This window comes from Oncorhynchus mykiss, chromosome 7 (assembly GCF_013265735.2).
Source record: "Oncorhynchus mykiss isolate Arlee chromosome 7, USDA_OmykA_1.1, whole genome shotgun sequence".
Lineage (NCBI taxonomy): Eukaryota > Metazoa > Chordata > Actinopteri > Salmoniformes > Salmonidae > Oncorhynchus > Oncorhynchus mykiss.
In genome coordinates, this window is record NC_048571.1 from 80,777,704 (window position 1) to 80,793,860 (window position 16,157).

A 16,157-nucleotide genomic window follows, 5' to 3' on the forward strand; every position below is an offset into this window, starting at 1 on the left:
TTGACTAATTCTGATTTTTCAACGCCTATACCAATACCGATTTATTGGAGGACCAAAAAAAGCCGATACCGATTAATTAATTTTTATTTTATTTTTATATTTTTTTAAATGTATTTATTTGTAATAATGACAATTACAACAATACTGAATGAACACTTTTATTTTAACTTTATATAATACAGCAATAAAATCAATTTAGCCTCAAATAAATAATGAAACATGTTCAATTTGGTTTAAATGCAAAAACAAAGTGTTGGAGAAGAAAGTAAAAGTGCAATATGTGCCATGTAAGAAAGCTAACGTTTCAGTTCCTTGCTCAGAACATGAGAACATATGAAAGCTGGTGGTTCATTTTAACATGACTCTTCAATATTCTCAGGGAAGAAGTTTTAGGTTGTAGTTATTATAGGAATTATAGGACTATTTATCTCTATACCATTTGTATTTCATATACCGTTGACTATTGGATGTTCTTATAGGCACTTTAGTATTGCCAGTGTAACAGTATAGCTTCCGTCCCTCTCCTCGCCCCTACCTGGGCTCGAACCAGGAACACATCGACAACAGCCACCCTCGAAGCATCGTTACCCATCGCTCCACAACAGCCGCAGCCCTTGCAGAGCAAGGGGAACAACTACTTCAAGGTCTCAGAGCGAGTAACGTCACTGATTGAAACGCTATTAGTGCGCACCCCGCTAACTAGCTAGGTTACACCAGCCTAATCTTGGGAGTTGATAGGCTTGAAGTCATAAACAGCTGCTGGCAAACGCAAAAAAGTGCTGTTTGAGTGAATGCTTACGAGCCTGCTGGTGCCTACCATCACTCAGTCAGACTGCTCTATCAAATCATAGACTTAATTATAACATAATAACACACAGAAATATGAGCCTTAGGTCATTAATATGGTAGAATCCGGACCTATCATTTTGAAAATAAAACGTTTATTCTTTCACCTGTGGAGTATTATCTACATGTAATATGGTTCTGGTAGTTCTGATGGTCTGTACTTCCTGGTTACAGGTAGCAGTCTACATTCCTCACCTGGCCAAGTTCAGTCCTGATCTCTGGGGTGTGTCCCTGTGTACAGTGGATGGACAGAGGTAGGTACAACCTCCCTGTGTACAGTGGACGGGCAGAGGTAGGTACAACCTCCCTGTGTACAGTGGACGGGCAGAGGTAGGTACAACCTCCCTGTGTACAGTGGATGGACAGAGGTAGGTACAACCTCCCTGTGTACAGTGGAGGGGCAGAGGTGGGTACAATCTCCCTGTGTACAGTGGACGGGCAGAGGTAGGTACAACCTCCCTGTGTACAGTGGAGGGGCAGAGGTGGGTACAATCTCCCTATGTACAGTGGATGGGCAGAGGTAGGTACAACCTCCCTGTGTACAGTGGATGGACAGAGGTGGGTACAACCTCCCTGTGTACAGTGGATGGACAGAGGTGGGTACAACCTCCCTGTGTACAGTGGACGGACAGAGGTGGGTACAACCTCCCTGTGTGTTTATATATCTGGATGATTGATAACTGAATGTGAAATAGTGACTCATACTACTGACACCTTTTCCTCTGGTCCTCTCTCTCTTTCGTCCTCTGGTCCTCTCTCTTTCTTCCTCTGGTCCTCTCTCTCTGTCTCTCTCCTTTCTTCCTCTGTTTCTCTGGTCCTCTCTCCTTTCTTCCTCTGTTTCTCTGGTCCTCTCTCCTTTCTTCCTCTGTTTCTCTGGTCCTCTCTCTCCTTTCTTCCTCTGTTTCTCTGTTCCTCTGTTTCTCTGGTCCTCTCTCTCCTTTCTTCCTTTATTTCCTCTTTACTAATGGCCTTTTCCCACCCTCTGTCTCTCCCTGCTCTCACCCCAGACACTCAGTAGGGGACACTAAGCAGCCCTTCTGTCTCCAGTCGTGTGTGAAGCCACTGGAATATGCTGTGGCCATCCACGAGGCTGGGACAGAGAAGGTACACCGCTATGTGGGGATGGAGCCCAGTGGACTGAAATTCAACAAGCTCTACCTGGATGAGGAAGGTGGGTAAGGGAACCCTTGCTCCTGTTGCTGTACATTATTGTCTTGCAGGTGTTTTGTTAGTTTGCTGGACAAATATGATTTGATTTCAGTACAAGTTAAGACCACGTGAGTTCAGGTTGATAGGATCTACTACTTTCTACCAAGTGGATGTGATGTCAGCTCTCGAAGAAAGACTTAGTCTCCAAATAGTAAAGCATCATTCTACTTCTGTGACCATACTGTATTCTGTCTTAACTCTGATAATAACCAACTCGTGTTTTGTGTGCCTAGACAAACCCCACAACCCCATGGTGAATGCTGGAGCCATTGTGATTAGCTCTCTTATCAAGGTAACTAGACAGACAGTCTACAGACCACCCTATACATGGTGTGAGTGTATCCTGTAACTAGACAGACAGTCTACAGACCACCCTATACATGGTGTGAGTGTATCCTGTAACTAGACAGACAGTCTACAGACCACCCTATACATGGTGTGAGTGTATCCTGTAACTAGACAGACAGTCTACAGACCACCCTATACATGGTGTGAGTGTATCCGGTCAGACTTTAAATATTCCCTTAAAACATCCACTCTCAATGATGCATCAGTGATATTTGTCACTGTCATTATTTGCTAAATCCACTCAGTGTTTGACAAGCAAATAAACACAACAAACCAAGATCCAGGGCATCTGTCAATCTTTGACCCGAGGCTGACGTAGGTTTGGCTTTGTCCCGTTGAAACATGCAGCTCTAAACACACACACACGCACAGCCTATCTGGCACGTAAGGTAGATAGTAGTTACATGTACAGTAGGGTAGTCAGTAGGGTAGTCAGTAGGCTAGTCAGTAGTGTAGTGAGTAGGGTAGTCAGTAGGGTAGTCAGTAGTGTAGTCAGTAGGGTAGTCGGTAGTGTAGTCAGTAGGGTAGTCGGTAGTGTAGTCAGTAGGGTAGTCGGTAGTGTAGTCAGTAGGGTAGTCGGTAGTGTAGTCAGTAGGGTAGTCGGTAGTGTAGTCAGTAGGGTAGTCGGTAGTGTAGTCAGTTGGGTAGTCGGTAGTGTAGTCAGTAGGGTAGTCGGTAGTGTAGTCAGTAGGGTAGTGAGTAGGGTAGTGAGTAGGGTAGTCAGTAGGGTAGTGAGTAGGGTAGTGAGTAGTGTAGTGTAGTCGGTAGTGTAGTGAGTAGTGTTGACCCTGGCTCTCCTGTCACCCTCACACTGTTGGGGGAGGGACCCTGGGACCGGTGGGACCATCAGTTTAACCAATTAACAGAGCACTTTGGAGAGGTGGTCCGTGTGTGTTATCTCAGAGAGAGAGAAAGGTACATAGACAGAACAGGCGAGTTTAACTGATATATAGTTAGATATTTCGGCTATAAAGACAGCAGGGGCCCCAGCCATATGGGGCCCCAGGCGGAAGTTAGCCTGAAGGAATAACAGGAGGGTTTAAGTCTGGATTTCGGCCTATCTGTTCAGAATGAATCTATAATTTAATAGATATACTTAAATAAAACTATTACTGTATAATGCATCTTTGTGACGCAAACAATCTTATTTATACCCCAATACTGGACATTTGGGGTCACTTGGGCCATCACGGCTATGCTCTATAATTTATATAAAGTAGCCCCCTTAAAAAATGTATTCCGAACCAAATCCACCTTTAACCTCTCAATGCTGGGTCAGTGATACACCTGTTTCAGACCAGGTGCTGTTGCTTTGGAACAGGTGATATTGCAGATTTACTACAGAGGGTACCTGTACTATCCTGAGACTTCATATAACCAGTGTCTTTATTAGGACACCGTCTACTGTGATAACTGCTTGTTTTTGTCACCTTGTACAGGAGTAGACATTAGGACTTCAAGATGTGTGATCGTTCATACTGTTAAAGTGTGTTGAGCCTACTGAGTCCTGAAGCCCTGTAGAACATCGCCACCCGGTGGCTGACTACTGAAAAGGTTTTGATGTGGTGACCTATCATTTACACGGCTGTTCTGTCTGTCTTTCTGTGTGTCACCAGCCCGGTTCAAATAAGGCAGAGAAGTTTGACTATGTAAGTAGATAGACTTAATGTGTGTCATCATTCAGTATCATTCAAACGTAGTTCTATACAATACACACATGATACGTTACATTACAATACATTACTATACGATATCTCTCATCCTCTCTCCTCAGATGATGGAGTTCATTAAGAAGATGGCCGGTCGAGAGTACGTGGGGTTCAGCAATGCCACGTGAGTTTTAGTTAATGTCTTCATTTTCCGAAAGCAGAGTTATTCTCTCTGTTTGTTATATTATTGATGTTGTTGTTGTTGAGTCTCTTTGTCTCTCTGTGTCTCAGGTTCCAGTCGGAAAAAGAAACAGGCGACAGAAATTTTGCAATCGGGTACTACCTCAAAGAGAAGAAGGTGTGTGAGGGACAGTGGTGATGGGAACATTTTAATTACAGTAGTTCTGGGACACACCTCCTGATAGCTTTCCAGCTACTACTCAGGTCAGGAGGTTTGTGCACCAGAAAGATATTGATCCCTCACTGTGCGATGGTTATATGATATTAATGTTTGAGATATTCTGTACCTGTATGAAATATTGATCATAGGAACTGATTTTCATCTGCAGTGTTTTCCCACTGGGGCAGAAATGATTGACGCGCTGGACTTCTATTTCCAGGTAAACTACACTTCCTCGGATAAACTTTATCACACTGTGACAGTGTATGTGGTTTTGCTATTTCTGGTAATGCTGATTTGTGACTGGACCTTAACATAAAGCATTACCCTATTTACTTGCTGTGCATATGAGTCACAGACACTGGAGCGGTTTCCCAGACATAAATTAGGCTTAGTCCTCGACCTAAAAAAGGTTATTTCAATGGAGATTCTCCATAGACTTCTTAGTTCAGTTCTAGGCTTAATATGTGTCTGGGATAACACGGAGCCTTCATGTTTCTCTCTATATAGTAAATAAATAATTTCCTTTCAGCTGTGTTCCATAGAGGTGACTTGTGAGTCTGGAAGTGTCATGGCGGCAACGCTGGCCCACGGGGGGATCTGCCCAATCACCGGCGAGCGCGTCCTGAGTGCCGAGGCTGTAAGGAACACCCTGAGTCTAATGCACTCTTGCGGCATGTACGACTTCTCTGGACAGATGGCCTTCCATGTAAGTCATACTGTAGTCATACAGTAGTTATATAGTACTCATGCTGTAGTCATATAGTACTCATGCTGTAGTCATATAGTAGTTATATAGTAGTTATATAGTAGTTATAAAGTAGTTATATAGTACTCATGCTGTAGTCATATAGTACTCATGCTGTAGTCATATAGTAGTTATATAGTAGTTATACTGTAGTCATATAGTAGTTATGTAGTAGTTATATAGTAGTTATATAGTACTCATACTGTAGTCATACAGTAGTTATATAGTACTCATGCTGTAGTCATATAGTACTCATGCTGTAGTCATATAGTAGTTATATAGTAGTTATATAGTACTCATACTGTAGTCATACAGTAGTTATATAGTACTCATGCTGTAGTCATATAGTACTCATGCTGTAGTCATATAGTAGTTATATAGTAGTTATACTGTAGTCATATAGTAGTTATGTAGTAGTTATATAGTAGTTATATAGTACTCATACTGTAGTCATACAGTAGTTATATAGTACTCATGCTGTAGTCATATAGTACTCATGCTGTAGTCATATAGTAGTTATATAGTAGTTATACTGTAGTCATATAGTAGTTATGTAGTAGTTATACAGTAGTCATATAGTACTCATACTGTAGTCATATAGTAGTTATAAAGTAGTTATATAGTAGTTATAAAGTAGTTATATAGTACTCATACTGTAGTCATATAGTAGTTATAAAGTAGTTATATAGTACTCATACTGTAGTCATATAGTATTTATACAGTAGTTATATAGTAGTTATAAAGTAGTTATATAGTACTCATACTGTAGTCATATAGTATTTATACAGTAGTTATATAGTAGTTATACAGTAGTCATATAGTATTTATACAGTAGTTATATAGTAGTTATAAAGTAGTTATATAGTACTCATACTGTAGTCATACAGTAGTCATATAGTAGTTATAAAGTAGTCATATAGTAGTTATACAGTAGTCATATAGTAGTCATGAAGTAGTTATATAGTAGTCAAAGTAGTTTTAAAATAGTTATATAGTAGTCATATAGTAGTTATATAGTAGTCATAAAGTAGTTGTATAGCAGTCATATAGTAGTCATATAGTAGTCATATAGTAGTCATATAGTAGTCATATAGTAGTCATATACTAGTCATAAAGTAGTTATATAGTAGTCAAAGTAGTCATATAGTAGTCATATAGTAGTCATAAAGTAGTTATATAGTAGTCATAAAGTAGTTATATAGTAGTAATATAGTAGTCAGAGTAGTTATACAGTAGTCATATAGTAGTTAAACAGTAGTCTTATAGTAGTTATACAGTAGTAATATGATATAGTAGGGAAAGGTATACAACTACCTATGTACGGTGCATTTGAAAGTATTCAGACCCATTCACTTTTTCCACTTTTTGTTACGTTACAGCATTACTCTAAAAATGTTTTATTTGTTTTCCCTCTACGCACAATATCCCATAATGACAAAGCAAAAAACAAAAATATCACGTTTACATAAGTATTCAGTAGGGTTGAACATTTTGGGGTATATTCAGAGGTAGAAACTTTCCGTGGGAATTAACGGGAATATATGGGAATTAACGGAAATATAAATTAATATTAATACCATTTTAAATGTAGATGTTTTTTGCATTGGATATATTTACCATATCATATGGAGACAGAAACATAAACCTTTTACCTTATCATAAGTAGACATAATTGCAAATGATTTAATCCTTCCAAATAGAAATTTAAAAAACAATTTAGTTACAAATTGAACTTTAATTAAATGACTTGACTCTTTACATGGGATGATTTCACTGAACAACAAAAGAAAGAGAATATTGAATGATCCCCAATGATCCATCGCATCTCCCAAACACATTTTCAACATACATCTGTAAAATGATAGTCTAGAAACGAAATCTTTGGTTGTCTTCTTCTCAGGCTTCCGTGTCTTCTCCCTGGACCTCCTCAATGTCCACCTCTTGAACATCAGACTCTGAGGCCTCATCTTCTATATCACTTTCCAACCTTGTTGAGGATGGCCACCAATTTTTCAACCCTTGTATTGGTCAGCCTGTTGCATGCTTTGGTATGTGTGTTTCCAAACAAGGACCAGTTGCGCTCTGAGGCGGCTGATGTTGGTGGGATTTGGAGGATGTTGGAGGCAACAGGGGAAAGAGCCTCAGATCCACAAAGTCCCTTCCACCAGGTGGCTGAAGAGATATGTTGGCACGACTGCCATATTGCATCTCCATCCCAAAGCTCTTGCTTGGAAGTGTACTTCGCCAGACTGCCAATAACCTTGCCCTCATCCAGGCCAAGGTGGCGAGACATGGTAGTGATGACACCATAGGCCTTGTTGATCTCTGCACCAGACAGGATTGCTCTTGCCAGCATACTTGGGGTCTAACATGTATGCTGCGGTGTGTATGGGCTTCAGGCTTCTTGATGTATTTCAGAACTGCAGTTTCCACGGCTTGGAGCAACAGTGAAGTGAGCTTTCTTGGGATTTCTTCTCTTACATCTGCAAGCAGAGTCTGAACATCAGACAGGATGGCATTGTCTCCCTCAATCCGTGCAATGGCTACGGCAGTTTCAGGCTGCTTACCACTCTCTCTCTCAAAATACATCATCCAGGAGGATCCTCTTGATCGGGCAGTCCATATCGGCAGACTGTGATATGGCCATTTATTGGAGGGACTCCTTCTGGAAGGTTCTCCCATCTCCACCGAGGAACTCTGGAGTTATGTCAGAATGACCATCGGGTTCTTGGTCACTTTCTTGCTCAGTTTGGCCAGGTGGCCAAACCTAGGAAGAGTATTGGTGGTTCCAAACTTCTTCCATTTAAGAATGATTGAGTCCACTGTGTTCTTGGGGACCTTCAATACTGCAGACATTTTTTGGTACCATTCTCCTGATCTGTGCCTGGACACAATCTTTTCTCTGAGCTCTACAGACAATTCCTTCAACCTCATGGCTTGGTTTTTGCTCTGACATGCACTGTCAACTATGGGACCTTATATAGACAGGTGTACCTTTCCAAATCATGTCCAATCAATTGAATTTACCACAGTTGGGCTCCAATTAAGGATGATCAATGGAATCTCAAGGATGATAAATGGAAACAGGATGCACCTGATCTCAAATTCTAGTCTCATAGAAAACGTTCTGAATACCTATGTAAATAAGGTATCTGGTTTTTATTTTTAATACATTTGCAAAAATGTCTAAAAACCTTATTTTGCGTTGTCATTATGGGGTATTGAGTGTAAATTGAGGACATTTTTTTTTATTTAATCCATTTTAGAATAAGGCTGTAACGTAACAAAATGGGGGAAAAGTGAAGGGATCTGAATACTTCCTGAATACACTGTATCTGTATTAGTCATTTAGTAAACTGTTTTAAATACCCTGTATTAATAGTCGAGTAAACCTTTTTAAACATCTATTTGCCAAATGAAGGCCACCTTTTTCTTTAGTGGGATGATTTAACAGACACTTTTACCATACCCTGCATGGCCCCTGTATGCTTCTCTCCCAGGTGGGCTTGCCTGCTAAGTCTGGGGTGTCCGGAGCAGTTCTGTTGGTGGTTCCTAACGTCATGGGAGTGATGTGTTGGTCTCCTCCGTTAGACAGAGTTGGAAACAGTGTCCGGGGAATACACTTCTGCCAGGTAACCCGTTTTACACACGATGTATGACACAATGACTGAATGACTTGTACAGAGGGAACACTTGCATGTACAGGAGGGAGAAATGCTTGTGTGCTCCGTATTCATGCGTTTTGCCGAGGTTTTTGAATGTGTTACGAAGTTCTCGTATAGGTACTCTTTAAATAGCGTTTAACCACATGCAACACGTATCGTGTTTTCGCTTCCCCATAAACGATCTGCTTTTTTCTGTCTTGGTCTTGCAGGAGCTGGTGTCTTCGTTTAACTTCCACAACTATGACAACCTGAGACACTTGGTCAAGAAGCAGGACCCTCGAAGGCAGGACGGGGATGATAGGGTAAGGGCTTTTGAGAGTCATGAGCGTTTTATGAAAATCTAATCCAATTGTATTGGTCACATACACATGGTTAGCAGATGTTATTACGAGTGTAGCGAAATGCTTGTGCTTCTAGTTCCGACAGTGCAGTAATATCTAACAAGTAATTTAACAATTCCACAACAACTACCTAATACACACAAATCTAAGTAAAGGCATATAAATCTAATATATACACATAAATATACATATTCTTATTCCATCCCTTTACTTAGATTTGTGTGTATTAGGTAGTTGTTGTGGAATTGTTAAGGTAAACATACCAACAATTAAACATATTTGCTAGAACATGAATTGAGGTTGAAGTTTGCTCTTGTTATGATGAGCACTATGACTGACATGGGGGCGGTGTTGTCTACCGGTATCCCGCCCAGTCTAAGGTGTATTTATCTCTGCTATATCTGTAGAACAAGTCTGTGGTGAGCCTGATGTTTGCAGCCTACAGTGGAGATGTGTCAGCCCTCAGAAGGTAAAATACCAAATCAAGGAGTCTACAGAAGGAGGGTTTATGTTTTACTTAGTTTCACAACGAAGTCACATGCTGTAGATGTCACTCTCTCGTCTCGCTACCAATCCTTCACAGTACCTATTGATGTCACTCGCTCTCCTCACTACTAATCCTTCACAGTAACTCTTGATGTCACTCTCTCGTCTCGCTACTAATCCTTCACAGTACCTATTGATGTCACTCGCTCTCCTCACTACTAATCCTTCACAGTAACTCTTGATGTCACTCTCTCGTCTCGCTACTAATCCTTCACAGTACCTATTGATGTCACTCGCTCTCCTCACTACTAATCCTTCACAGTAACTCTTGATGTCACTCTCTCGTCTCGCTACTAATCCTTCACAGTAACTATTGATGTCATTCGCTCTCCTAACTACGAATCCTTCACAGTAACTATTGATGTCACTCTATCCTAGCTACTAATCCTTCACAGTAACTATTGATGTCACTCGCTCTCCTAACTACGAATCCTTCACAGTAACTATTGATGTCACTCGCTCCTAACTACGGATCCTTCACAGTAACTCTTGATGTCACTCGCTCTCCTAATTACGGATCCTTCACAGTAACTATTGATGTCACTCTCTCCTAGCTACTAATCCTTCACAGTAACTCTTGATGTCACTCTCTCTCCTAGCTACTAATCCTTCACAGTAACTCTGGATGTCACTCTCTCCTAGCTACTAATCCTTCACAGTAACTCTTGATGTCACTCTCTCTCCTAGCTACTAATCCTTCACAGTAACTCTGGATGTCACTCTCCTAGCTACTAATCCTTCACAGTAACTCTTTGAAATGAGGAATACTATGTAGAATATAGCTTGTCTCCTATCCTCTGAGGTTTGCTCTGTCATTGATGGACATGGAGCTGAAGGACTATGACTCTAGGACCGCGCTACACGTGGCTGCTGGTGAGGGTGAGTTTCTCTCCACTGGTGGCATTGGCTCTTCAAAATGTTCTTCAATGTGATGTTCTGGTGCCTCTAGGGGTAATTCAGACAGCTGGTTGAGGACCTTATTACTGATGAATGTGATGTTCTGGTGCCTCTTGGGTAATTCAGACAGCTGATTGAGGACCGTAGTATTACTGATGAATGTGATGTTCTGGTGCCTCTTGGGTAATTCAGACAGCTGATTGAGGACCGTAGTATTACTGATGAATGTGATGTTCTGGTGCCTCTTGGGTAATTCAGACAGCTGATTGAGGACCGTAGTATTACTGATGAATGTGATGTTCTGGTGCCTCTTGGGTAATTCAGACAGCTGATTGAGGACCGTAGTATTACTGATGAATGTGATGTTCTGGTGCCTCTAGGGGTAATTCAGACAGCTGATTGAGGACCGTATTACTGATGAATGTGATGTTCTGGTGCCTCTAGGGGTAATTCAGACAGCTGATTGAGGACCGTAGTATTACTGATGAATGTGATGTTCTGGTGCCTCTAGGGGTAATTCAGACAGCTGATTGAGGACCGTAGTATTACTGATGAATGTGATGTTCTGGTGCCTCCAGGGTAATTCAGACAGCTGATTGAGGACCTTATTACTGATGAATGTGATGTTCTAGTGCCTCTAGGGTCATTCAGACAGCTGATTGAGGACCTTATTACTGATGAATGTGATGTTCTGGTGCCTCTAGGGTAATTCAGACAGCTGACTGAGGACCTTATTACTGATGAATGTGATGTTCTGGTGCCTCTAGGGTAATTCAGACAGCTGATTGAGGACCTTATTACTGATGAATGTGATGTTCTGGTGCCTCTAGGGTTCATTCAGACAGCTGATTGAGGACCTTATTACTGATGAATGTGATGTTCTGGTGCCTCTAGGGTTCATTCAGACAGCTGATTGAGGACCTTATTACTGATGAATGTGATGTTCTGGTGCCTCTTGGGTCATTCAGACAGCTGGTTGAGGACCGTAGTATTACTGATGAATGTGATGTTCTGGTGCATCTTGGGTAATGATGTGATCGTGTTTTTCTTTCTGTTTACATTTTGTATTTATATTGAAGTTTGTGTTTTCTGTCATTGATGTAATTCAGGGCTCCTCTGTATGATTCCCTGATCAAATAAAGGTTAAATCAAATGCCTTATAATACTTCCTAGTGATGTTATAGATACTTATGAGTTGTTATTACAGCTTCTAGCAAGTGTTATAATGCAGTAGAAGTGTATCATAAGGAATTATGTATGTGTGCCTCTTAGCAAGTGTTACCGGGCTAAGATACCTCTTTTGTGCTTTGTCCTCAGGCCATGTGGATGTGGTACGGTTCCTAACAGACGCCTGCAAAGTGAACCCCTTTGTGAAAGACCGGTACGGTAGTATTCATTCATTCATCCACCTATAACAATCTCTATTGTTAGGTTTCCTCCAACCTGACAACATCTCTTAGCTACTATATTCCCAGCCTCTCATGTCTTTATTTCTCCATCTCATTCGGTCCTTTATGGCCGTTGTCTTTATTGAGAGATATTTTTTTTTTAAATAACTTCTGACATGCTTCATCTAGCTTCTGCCTCATCTCTACCACCTCCCTCCAGGTGGGGCAACATTCCCCTGGATGATGCCCTGCAGTTTGGCCACAGTGCCGTGGTGAAGGTCCTACAGGATTACCAGGTGGCCTGCCAGGAACAGGAGAGACTCCCAGTGGCTGATACCATACCCATAGCCCCCAAACTAGAGACTGTAGAAGGCATGGTGTGATCATGGGCCGTATGTGTCAAGCGTCTCCCATTAGGAGTGCTGATCTAAGATCCATATTTGCGTAATGAAACAGATGATTATAAACGGGGAGAACAGTGATTCTAGATCAACACCCCACCTTGATAAATGGGCCCAGGACCATCAGGATCTATTGGGCCCAGGACCATCAGGATCTATTAATTAGGCCCCAAACAGAAGAAAACAGATTGAAACATGGAGAGACTTCCTCAAGTTGTCCAATAAAAAAAAAACATTAATTTTCATTTCTGTTGCAAATAAGTGTGTGTCCCAAGTGGCATTCTATTTCCTATAGACCTTTAGTGCACTACTTTTGGTTAGTAGTGTGTGTGTAGTGAATAGGGTGCTATTTGGGGTGCTGCCCTAGTGTTATTCCTCCCATCAGGACTTTCTCTGGGTACATCCCAATAATGTCTACTTTCTCCTGAAGTGTTCACTACTTCCCACAAATCTAAAATAGTTTAATTAATTATACCAGTCATTACCTTTTAATATTGGTGAAGGGAAGTTAACAAGTGCACACTTTGAGAGGAAGGAGAGATAATTGGGACATAGTCCCCTATCTTGTATGCAGTATTTACTCCTCTCATTCAGTCAGAGATCAGACTTGTAACAATAATTGTTGGGCAGCATTCCGATACATATACTGATTCCAACTATTATGAACTTAGCAGAGTTCATTTTGTCAACAATAACGAAAAATATTCGGCAACAACTTATTTTTCCTGACTAAAACTAAGACTATAAGAAGACAAGATGCCCAGGAAAAAAAACAACAACTTACAAATAGTTCGTCATTTTAGTTGACGCTAAATATAACAAGATGAGAAGTTCACCTGAGACTAATGGTCATTCAATTTGACATGACGCTCCTTATGATCTGTTTTGTCCAATCAGAAGCATGCATGCCTTTGAATCAATCGTCTCTCTGACAGAATGAACGTCTTTCATGTGCGCAGTCTACTTGAGTTTATTATAGCCCGCCTTTCCAGCATACACAGCTCCCGGCGGTCACTTCAATCGTCTCTCTTTTGAACTGATGCGCAGGCAGGGAACTTCTAAATTGTAGCTAACCTCTATTCTGTTAGGAACCAATGTTCAAACTGGCCATTTTTGCTTTGATCACATCCAAAGCTATATTTTGCCATTTGCGCTGATATTCATCTGTGTTGTTACTTCCGCAAATGCGAGTTGCCGTTACTTTTTACCCGATTGGAAATACTACTGCTATTTACTGAATATCAGGAGTACAGCCATAATTCTGGCATTGTTGGAAAACTCAGATTATCCCCTTTTTCAATTGATTCACATAATATGCACATGGTGGAAGTTAGGGGTAGCCTAAATATTAATTATTTTATGGAAAATGCCTTGACTAAAATGACGGTGACTAAAACCAGACATAAATTGTCCAGAGTTTAGACTGATAATCTTAAACTAAGAAGGATAAAATGACTAAAATGTGACTAAGATTAAAAGCCATTTTAGTCAAAAGACAAACTAAATCTAAAACAGATGCCAAAATGAACACTGCTGGGTGTATAATAACAAGTTTGGTATGAACGAGAGTTCACACGATAGCACAGACAGTTCTGGGACCTTTTGCTAATTTATATACGTCACTTTCACAACACACAACTGACCTATACTATACCTTTTTTAATAAGGGCATCATGAAATACCCTAATACAGCTTGCCAATATCTTTGTCTTTGCTGTGTATTGGTAAACATTAGCACGTTGTTGCTACATTAGCTGAGGTTCTGCTACAAGGGCACAGCAGACGGATACTTCTAAGACCCGGTAATGATGAAGGAGTTCAGATGTCATGGTGACTGTTGTTTCAGTCATGTGTTTGGCCTCATTTGAGTACCTGGGGCTCTGTTGCAATATCCCTCACTCGGAGTGAAGCAATGTATTGGGCATGCATTCTCAGTGGTGTGTGTGTGTAGCATCCGCAGCAGAACGAATGGTCAACTCTCAAACTGATAGTTCATGAATGTTTAATTCGCTACCATTTCCATAAACACTACCGTAAGAGCTGATGGAGAAACAAACCAAAAAAGCTCTTACAATACAGTCCACAAACAATACACTTTTACACAACTTTACATTAGCGTGCTTCATACATCAAATGCATCAATGTGCATGAGAATGTCTACCCCAAATAGTGGATTACGTGCTAATGCGGAGCAAGATGAACTAATATATTAGCCAGCACAAACAGTGGAGCTAGGCTATAACGTCATATTGCTAGCAGACTTTAGAACATCAGTTACAACACAAATATCCGTTCAAAATAATTAGAAAGATTTGAAATAAGACCGATAGTGAAAAACAGTAAATACCTTGCTCTCTTTCCAGTTAGGTGCTAAGTTTGACGTATACTTGGAACAACCTCCTTCACAAAAAGTCATTTTCCTTTTTCTCCTGTTTCCCATATACCCTTTGACCTTATATCAGAGAAGGCAAAAATAAATCTGCTGTCAAAATATGTCACACTTATAAAAAAAAAAACAAGAGTCCAAATGTTGAGCAGACATTGTGATCTGGCACTCGTTTTTAGGGGTTAATTTACAGTGTGCTAGAATGGACATTGGGACGTAGCTGGAGTTTGTTCATATTTAGTTACATATTTCTAAAGAGAACATGTCTACAAGTCTGTGCCTTACTTTATATAACTTTATCCTTTTATGTGCGTTATTGGAGATCTACGTCCGTGGATGTAACACGTACCAGTAAATGTAGTCAACCAATGTGGAACGTTGAGATATGAGGAAAACTGTGACATACAGCATTCCTCTGATGTGAAATCGAACACATGTGCAAACATTGGATTGGACTTTGTGTAAATACTGTATTGCTTACATGTAAATAAGAAAGTGTATTTCCAAATGCCTGATTCTTTCGTTGAAGATATTCTCCAGCAACACTGTGTGATGTGTTTTAAGTTGTTCTTCGTCACTTGAATTCACTGGTGGGATTTTTATGTCATGATTATTTACATGTCTGAGTTATGAAAGAGATGATCTATTTAAACTCTGACCCCCTCTGGTGGCATTTTCTAAACAATGCATAATATTGTATACTACCCTCATAAAGTCAATTTAGCTTTCAAAACTACAAGTCCTACAAACTCATACTTAGTACTGTTAGAAAGTTAAGAAAGGAAAAAGTTAAGGAGTCAGAAACAATGTGACTACTACAGAGCCCGAGTTGCAGCAGACCCCAAAAAACGCTGAAATTTGCCAAAACAAATTCTTGAGTTGGGGGTCCCCATGTTGGGGAATAAGATATTTGAAAGGTATGATATAGAATATGTCACCAATAACTGTTACAAAATTAAAGAAAAAAACCTTTCTCTGATCTTTTACCTAATGGTGGCACTTTAAACATGGAAATTCCCATTGGAACACAGACACTAAAAGGGCATGTGCTACATTCTTACAGGATTATATACATGTGACCTACCGGCTCGATTCAGTCTTATGTAGAAAAGTTTGAAATTGTGTTTTTACATTGGATAAAAGGAGGGACTCAGAGTTAGAACATTTTATATCATACACTACAGTTGAAGAACTATGGGAAAGTAATTCTGCTTTGAAAGTTGATAAACTTGTAATCTCACTTTTGAGAAAATGGCCCTTGAATGTTTTTGGTACACCTACTAGGAGAGCTCTTCTTTGTCTGCACCCATTCAGCATCGTTCACACCCTCTTA

General features: G+C 40.4%; 1 protein-coding gene across 5 annotated transcripts in view; it reads left to right on the top strand.

The window, feature by feature from the left end:
• LOC110528580 (glutaminase liver isoform, mitochondrial) overlaps window positions 1–15,810 on the top strand; it is a 29,844-nt gene extending 14,034 nt beyond the window's left edge. For 3 of the 5 annotated variants that reach the window (XM_036984192.1, XM_036984193.1, XM_036984191.1), the window contains 14 exons: window positions 1,021–1,100; window positions 1,854–2,017; window positions 2,289–2,347; window positions 4,020–4,052; window positions 4,178–4,236; window positions 4,344–4,410; window positions 4,622–4,672; window positions 4,985–5,161; window positions 8,701–8,832; window positions 9,075–9,167; window positions 9,614–9,675; window positions 10,555–10,631; window positions 11,967–12,030; window positions 12,258–15,810. In XM_036984192.1, the coding sequence (XP_036840087.1) occupies window positions 1,021–1,100; window positions 1,854–2,017; window positions 2,289–2,347; window positions 4,020–4,052; window positions 4,178–4,236; window positions 4,344–4,410; window positions 4,622–4,672; window positions 4,985–5,161; window positions 8,701–8,832; window positions 9,075–9,167; window positions 9,614–9,675; window positions 10,555–10,631; window positions 11,967–12,030; window positions 12,258–12,420 (1,281 nt within the window). In that variant the 3' untranslated portion in view covers window positions 12,421–15,810. Of the gene's footprint in view, window positions 1–1,020; window positions 1,101–1,853; window positions 2,022–2,288; window positions 2,348–4,019; window positions 4,053–4,177; window positions 4,237–4,343; window positions 4,411–4,621; window positions 4,673–4,984; window positions 5,162–8,700; window positions 8,833–9,074; window positions 9,168–9,613; window positions 9,676–10,534; window positions 10,632–11,966; window positions 12,031–12,257 lie in introns of those variants that run through there. The other 2 variants (XR_005052677.1, XM_036984195.1) reach the window with 2 other exon arrangements.
• Window positions 15,811–16,157: the final 347 nt, after the last annotated feature.